Here is an 8597-nt window from a genome sequence, read left to right on the forward strand (position 1 = left end):
TTGATTTGTAGATTCCCGCGTAAACTTGCCCCGGTGCTGTCATCTCGTTTTTTTAAATAAAATTCAGACACTACTTATTGGTCTTCGGAACTTCAATTATGATCGTAACAACATATACCAATGTCTCTAGAATTACAGACTTTCCCAAAATATAAAATATACCGCCTGTGATCAGGGCATTTTTGCACTATCGTCTTGATCCCAACATTGGTATCTATCTTTAGAAATTTTTAATAGCAGTTGGTATGTTCCCGTACAGTAAGAATCTACTAGATTTTACATTTTTAGATAGCATAAAGGAAATTTGTTTTCTTATACTTGCCATATACTTGCCGTTAGAATTATTTACGGAACTTCAAATCCATTGATCCTTATTATTAGGAAATATATCCAAAATATTAAAAAATGGTCTTCAAATTTTATGAAAAATCACATTACTTTTAATTTTATCTTCATTTCCAAAATATAAATGATTCGTCTGGGTAAAATAAAAACAGTGGGGTACATATTCGGTAGGGGGTTGTTAAACATTTTCTGCTTCACGTTGCATACGCAGATCCTCACGATGTTTATGGGTTATTTCTAAAAATTTTAAATATTCCATGTCAATATCATTATCATCGCCATCATTAGTAGCATCATTCAAATTATGATTATTATCCACATCTTGAGATCCTTCATCATCCATCTCATCTTCAGAGGATGACGATGTTTCATATTCGCCAGCATACAATTCCAACAATGTAGCTTCATCGTCATTTGTCGTTGCTGCATCATTCCAATCACCAATAAGAAGAGTTCCCTGCTCCCAGTGCCGACGTTGTTCAGTGTGATATTGCAGAGCCGTACAATAGGTTCGCCACCACAATTTCATACTTTCCGTATAGGCATTTAGACAATTTGTGGCATTTTGTAAATTTCGTTGCGTCTTCAAGGTGGTATTATTGGAAAAGTTGTGGAAGGACGAGGAGGTGGTTTGATTCTGTTTGTGCTTGCAATGGCAGTTGTTGTTATTGGCGGCAGCTGTCTGTTTCTTTTGATTGTCAAACTTTTGTGCATTTTTACGTTTATCTTCTCGTTCTTTTTTTCTTCGTTTCTGATACATCTTTTTGCGGGATAGGGATTTCATTCAAATTAGTTGGTTTAATTAATTAATTTATAAACAAAACAGAACATGAATATTGTGACACACGATGGACGACAAGGCAAAACAATAACAACGCTGCACTTCTCACAAGTGTGCATTAGGAGAGTGTTGTCAACTTTGGTAACGCAATAAAAACGCTAAAAGTGATTTTGTAAGTGTTTCCCAAACGGGGAGACACATACGAGAATTGCCATACCAAAACGTGAATCTACGAAGTTTTACTGCGTCATATCGTGTTAATGCCTCAATGCCGTAGAAAATAAGTGTGGATTCGGAATATCAAATTACATGTACATCAGAACTAGTACTACTAAAAATGCATAAATTGATGCGGAGTCTTAGGTTAAGTTACACGATGTATGAGTGCTAGAAATTCAAGGGCAGCTCCACTTGTCAATTGTATTTATTCGAATATCTAAAAAGAAAACATAAAATGGAAGAGATGAGGTAGGACAGTAACTAACCAATGAGCAGAGCAGTATAGTCGGACAGGGCCGACCATATGATACCCTACACAACTACCATGGAACTCTAACTTTGGGTGGTTTTTTATTCCGAGCCTGGGCAATATTTCGTGATAGTTGCACCCTCTTCCCGATTAGAGGTCAACAGCACCACTTAGTTACACTGACATATTTTCCGAATATAACTAATATTTAGTACAGTCCTTCTTATTATATGTTCATACTCCCTTCACCGTGGGTTGTGTTGTGATGTTCGGCTTATAATTGTGGTCTATAGATCGACTCATATAAAAACAAAAAATTTCGGTCCGCTTCATCCCAAAATTAGTATCTGATCATCATCGAAAATTATGGGCGTTGTTCTTGACCATAGCGGGAACCTCATGGAACATTTCAAAACGATCACCGTTATATTTCCGCACTGCAGTGTGGTAATGGTTCTCCTGAAGATATTTACGCGTAACTCCCACATCCGAGTACATATGACAATATAATTGGTATACATTTAAAGGCCAATCAGGGGTAAATATATCCGCTATAGAATACAAATTTTGTCATTTTTCACACAAAAGTCAGGGTACATTTGTTCCGCTAAATATTGACCGATCTTTATGAAAACAGACATGCTTATTCTTTGGCCCGAACCCCTTCTCCATGTAAATTTTCGCGATGTTCGGACCATAATTGCGGCCTCTAGAGCGATCAGAAAACCCGACAAAAATTAAGTATTTGGTACATTTCATCCCCTAAATATTATCCGACCATTACCAATAACAATAGGAGTCTCCATTGGTCAGAACCCATCCTACATGCAAAATTTCGTAAAGATTGGTGTTTACAAATTATAATGGACATATAACGCGACGGATGGCTCAACGCGAGCATTCTGCTTAGCCCTTTAGTCAGCAGAGACAGAAAGGATAATTTAAATGGATATGGAGATAGAGGTCACATTTACAAAAGAGAACCTAACTATCAAGCAAGTTTGAATAGTATTCCCGCTGATGCAGATGCTGACGCCATAAATTAATATAAAGTCCACCACCTAACGCCAAACACGTAAAAATATCTGGATTTCTTAACATAGAGATTGGTGCTAAACCATACATGAAAAACAATGCTGTACATTTTCTTATTAGAATAATTTCATTTGCCGCCGCCAGTCGATCTATATACCCCTATACTCCTCAAACCAAAACAAAACAAAATGTCATTTAATCTGTGTTTGTTTTTGGTTATAGCCTCTCATCAGTCAGATTCGCTAGATCTCGTCGATTGGAAGAATACTTAATTTGCAATTTGTTGTTGTTTTTTTTGTGTGTGCAAAAATTAGAAGAAATTTCATACGGGTAGCTGCTATTAGCAAAGATAAATGTTAAAAAATTATTAATAAGAAGAATAACAAATACGCAGTAGAATAAATTTAACGACAGAGGTGAAAATGGTTGCTGTTACCGACGATGAAGGGTAAGCAAGTGAAGTGAAATGAACTGAATTATACCACCAGCCGATCCAACAAAGGAAGACGAACTGGAGATGAGGGTATATTTTTCAAGTACAAAGGCCAATGCACCTCTTCATCATCGCTGCTTTGTAATTTTCAATCACGAAGTGGTAATTTAAGGTGTTCCAATGATTGACCACAAAAGTAGGATGATGCTACGATGTTTTGTCTCGAGGTACACAAGTGTTGTTATGCAATGCTTCTAATTTTATGGAATCTCACTGCGTTCTGGCCTAGTGTCATATTCTGATAGCACTTTTTGGATTTGTTGTTAACAATTTAAATGCATAATTTGCGTTACCACCAAATCGAAGAATTGTTTGGCCTGCTGCTATCAATAAATAAATATAATCAGTTATCAGCTGGTTATTGGCGTTTCGTTTGTCGCATTACGCTTTTATATGCTGCTCTATAACAAGCGGCTAGTTTGATATACAACTCAATTACCCCACTTCCACGCTTCTTCGTTCGGGTATTGTGTTTTTATTCTCTTTGCCTCTCTTAACAAAACAACTACCTACGAAGTGGTGGTGGTAGTGACGTTGGGTGGGTGGATGGGTATGATGGATCCCAACAATTGCTTTATCACGATTAATTTGACTTCATGTATCTCTTCGAGATTCTGTATACCATTCATTGAAGCATCATATCGTATACAAAAGTCGAAGAAGAAGCATCGTATAACTGACCTTGAACTCTAAATAATGCAATAATATTCATTGCTCTCCTCCTCCTTCCCCGTTCGTCTTCCTATTACTTTCATCTGTTTGTGTCATTTTTTATTCTAATAATAATTTTTGTTTCTCTTGCTTTTCTCCTCATCTTTTGCAGTACTAAAAAAGTACCCACCTTTCATGTTATCCGAGAGGTCTACGACAGTTCCAATGCCCATCAACGTTTCGAGGCTGAACTCGATAAGGCCCTGGAGGCTAAAGTTGATTATATTATAATTGAACCACCACGGTTGGGTGATGAAACTGGCCGATGGATATCTGTGGGTAATTGTTTACACAAAACGGCTGTTGCGACCGGTTTGGCTTCATTGCTGTCCTCATTGATATGGCCCAGTCGTCCGGTAATAGCCGGACCAATATGTGCAGTATCGTTATTTTGTTCCGGCTTGTATACAGTGTCGTGGAATTATGATCCCTGCTGCCAGTACCAGGTAGTAGTATAAAATCAGAGTTTATTAATTTGTTTCATTTTATTTTTACAGATTTAAAATTCGTCCGCAAAAATAGGTCTTTTTTGATAGACAATTGTGAGGAATTATCAAATAATTGTTTATGTAGATAGAACATGTATAAATTTTTGTTAAAAAGTTCACCATGAGAAGGATATTCAAAATACCTAAAATTGGTCGGGACCCTTTTAAAAGAGGGAAATATCAATTATAAATTGTTTGCCAGGAGTTTTTGTATTCTTTGAACCAATTCGGTTAGAATCGTTATTTCAAAGCATTAGCCACTAATGGCAATATTCTGTATTTTATCATCGAAAACACTTATATGCCTAGTAAGAGCAAATCGCTTTGGATACTAAGACTAAAATATTAAAAAAAAAATCCACACCACACAATCGGCAGGAAATGCTTTATGCTATGGGAGAGGATACCTAATTTTTTTTTATTATTTATTTTCAAAGACTTGTTACCAGGCTATCTAGCCCATTTTGTATTGGTACAAGCAATCTACACAACATTGATTCTTCTGGCAAAAATACATTCAAAATTTATAATTAAATCTTAATAATTAAACTTAAACCTAAAAATTAAAATTAATATCCCAATTACACAAATAAAAACATATATATGCTTCACGAAAAGTAAACCTGATTCGTACTACTATAATAGTAGAATCTATTTACCATATATGCATCGCGTTAACCGATCAGTGAGAACTTACTCCAGACGATTCCAAATGAAACAAGTAATCCAGTACGGACGGAAAAATAATATCGTAGTCCATCATAGCCGAAAGATATGTCCTTACTTAATAATATTTGCAATGGCCCGAATAAGATAGGACGTACAGAGCGTTCAGTTTATGGATCGGACTAAAGACTTTTAATCAACCAATCACACGCTAGCTGACAGCACTTGGAGACCTGACAAAGAAACCTTGTTAACGACATACACAGCGATACTCCGGTTTGTAGTAAACTATGCGGCGCCAGTGTGGTCCGCTAACGTCTATGCAACGCCGTGGAAAAGTCTTAAATCCTGCCAGACTACACCAGATCCTTCCTTCCTGTGCGTCAACACAACAAGATGTTGTCGATACAATACCTGCTTGGATGTTATAGAAGTAGCCATCCAAATCGTTACCTAATGGATAGGCACCCATCACTTAGGCATGTCAGGAAGGATCTTCATGATCTGGAGAGAGAGGTCAAAAGGTACAAAAGGGAGGCTCTAGATAAACAGGCCTATCAAGCAGGATTTAATCGTATTCACACGGATGCAGTTGAGGAAGCAATTCGAGAATATCGTGTGCATACAATCCTCTGAGATTACCCGCGTACGATAGCTTTCCCAGCTACCTCGACAAATCAGAGTGGTCTTTGGACAATTAAGATCAGGGTGGTGTAGCCGCCACAATTCATACACGTATAGGTGGAGAGGTCGATAATATCTGCCCGACATGTGGTAATGGACCACATGACACGCTACAACTATTCAACTGACCAGCCAAAACCACTCACCCAACCCCATCTTCTCTTTGGACTCAAGCGATACAAGTCGCAGCCTTCCTGAACTTCGAGTTAGAAGCAGAACCAGATTAAGGAGAATAAGAAGAAATGCACAACAGTACAAGCTGCTACAACAACCATATTTATTCGTTTCCACGACAGAGGGGTCTACGACCCGAGTCTTACTCGGCCAACGTCTGTCACCTCAGCCCATTGTGTAAAAGCAATAGGGCTGCTACAACAACCATATTTATACTGACATTCAGTATTCTTCATTAGGGGAAAATAATGAAATAGAAGGTTTAGGTAATTTACGGGTACCGATTTTTGTCCCAAAAAATTCATTTTATATTCGGATTTAGAGTACAAGCTAAAATTTTTGAAATTTAAAGATTTCAGCAATCTTTTCCAATATTGAACTAAGTAGATTAAGCGGAAAGTGCCACCATTTATTGAACTAAGTAGATGAAGCGGAAAGTGCCACCATTTTTAAACTTCTTCAAATATATTACAATCTATAAAGAAAACCAACAATGTGATCAAACCATTTCAGGCCCTACGAGAGTTTTTGAGTTCCGGTGGGGCATTAACCTTAGGCTGTTCATTCAATTGCAATCTTTCCAATTACAAATAGAATAATTCTAATTAAAATTGAAGAAATTCGAAATATCACTACAAAAGTTTTATTCCTCTTTGGATTAATATCAGAAAAAGCGAGACAGACAAACTGCTACAACAACTCCCATTGCTTGGTATATGCCGAAATTCAATTATAATTTATATATTTAAATATTTTATTTAAGAAAAATTCTTATTTCTTTAAACAGTAAATAATTTCCCCCGTTTATTTTTTTCCACACAACAGGTTGAAAACGACGAAGAAGTTTTAAATAAACTGCCCCTAGCTGATGTCTCATCTCCTGTGATCTTGGGCTATGAGCCCAATACAAAAACCAAATATTTACATCGTAGTGTTACCCTGCTGTCGGCTGCATTTTGTGCTTGGCAAATCTGGCGTTCTTATAAGTAGTGTGATCCTAGGTCTAAACACAAAAAAACAACAACAACAATAAAAAAGAAAGCAAATGCAAAAACCAGCAGCAACAATTCAAAAAAATAATAGAAATACACCAGAAAATGAGCTCATCTCCCTCTGAAACAATAATAAGAACAACAGCAACAACAATATTTCGTCTCTGCACATTTTGTCAAAAAAAAAGAAGCGCAGCAACAAAAGCAACAACCAGCAATCCTTAATATTTTTTGTGACAAGGAAAGGTGTAAACAAAATACCACTGTTCAAAGGCCAATACCGAAATATCTCAGTTTATTTTTTTTATTTTATATACAGCAATAATTTAGTTTTTTTTATTTAAAGCAAAACATAGTGTTTTATTTTTAAATAGATTTTGTTTTCATTTTTTGCGAACCCAATAGACAGACAACAACAATTAAATAATAAACACAGAACAACAAACATGAAGTAAAAAATTATAAAACAATTAGCCAGTTGCATGGTTTGAACAATATATATTTTTTTTTTGATTTTGAAAAGAAACTACATTGTGTATTCATGCACATCAGTAACGTTTACAATTGTGGACATTTTAAATGCATTTTTATTATTATTTATATTTAAAGTTAGTAAGACATAAAATATGTTAATTATTAAATGCTAGTTATTTTAATTTTTTCGAATTTCAAATGTTTTTGTTTAGATTTTCTTACTACAGTTCTTTTGTTTTTGTTATATGTCTGTCATGTCTAAACTGTCTGCCATTGATGTCAGCTTCCAAAAAATATAAGCAATTTTGTAAAATATTAAAGGCACTCTACAGCAACCAATTTATTTTGAAGTATTTTTTTCTTTCTATTGTTTTATAAAACATTTAGAAAAAGTTGTTTATTTTGTTTTTCTTTCTCATATGTTTTCTTAGGATTTCAGCTACATGTAAATTTCCTTAAATTATTTATGAAACAAATATTGTAATTTTTAATTTATGATTTAGTATGTGTTTGAATTTGTTTGTTTTGGTCGCAATCCACCAAACAAAAAGCAAGAGTTTTCTTTTTTTTGTATCTAAAGATTTTTTTTTGAGAATAGCCTATGTTTATACTCGTTTTTTTTAGAGAAACAGCATGTTTATTTTAGGCGATTTTGTATTAGTCGTAAACGTAAAAGAAACTCACTCAAAATTGTTAATAATATGTAATATAATAAAATGAAAATAAATTAAAATAAAAACTATCTTAACAAGATAATAAAAGAGTTTTTGTTTTTTTTTGTAAAAGTCATAATGTTTTTGAAATTAAAAACCAGTAAGGAAAGTAGTAAAGTCGGACTGGGCCGACTATATGATACCCTTCACCGCATTGGCTATGTTGTACATATGTGTCCTTACAATTGCATGTCAATGTTCCCTCGAAAGAATATACTCACGTCTTTCTACAAGCTATGCTAAATTAAATTTCATTCGGGCAGATTTAGAGTCGTCTGCGTACCATGGGACAAATTTATGGAAAACGATTTATAGCAAAATTGGTACACGCTATTTGGTACGCCGCACTGTCAAAAATTTAATCTCAATCAGACACCCGTGCGATTTACATATGGAAGCTATGGCTCCATCTGCACCAATTTCAACAAAACGCAACCAATTCGATACGTTGAGCAAAATTTCGTGTTAATAGGACAAACATTAGGATTTTGGTGCATCATTTATGTAAAATCCGACGAATATATATGTATATGTCGAAGCTATATCGAAATCTGAACCGATATTCCCGAAAC

The 8597-nt window shown here is 35.2% G+C and overlaps 1 protein-coding gene across 2 annotated transcripts; it reads left to right on the top strand.

The window, feature by feature from the left end:
• The first annotated feature begins 3019 nt into the window (after nucleotides 1–3019).
• LOC133336791 (transmembrane protein 11 homolog, mitochondrial) lies at nucleotides 3020–6864 on the top strand. 2 transcript variants are annotated; one of them, XM_061545068.1, is made up of 3 exons: nucleotides 3020–3078; nucleotides 3947–4283; nucleotides 6672–6864. In XM_061545068.1, exons 1-3 carry the CDS (start codon nucleotides 3053–3055, stop codon nucleotides 6834–6836), a joined length of 528 nt encoding a protein of 175 aa, XP_061401052.1. In that variant the 5' UTR covers nucleotides 3020–3052; the 3' UTR covers nucleotides 6837–6864. The 2 variants fall into 2 exon arrangements, with proteins under 2 accessions (XP_061401052.1, XP_061401053.1); XM_061545069.1 differs by having other exon boundaries at nucleotides 3947–4280.
• The last annotated feature ends 1733 nt before the right edge of the window (nucleotides 6865–8597 follow it).

The sequence above is a fragment of the Musca vetustissima genome, unplaced genomic scaffold (genome assembly GCF_032173495.1).
Source record: "Musca vetustissima isolate MV318-11 ecotype Yass unplaced genomic scaffold, APGP_CSIRO_Mvet_v1 utg92658, whole genome shotgun sequence".
Classification (NCBI taxonomy): domain Eukaryota; kingdom Metazoa; phylum Arthropoda; class Insecta; order Diptera; family Muscidae; genus Musca; species Musca vetustissima.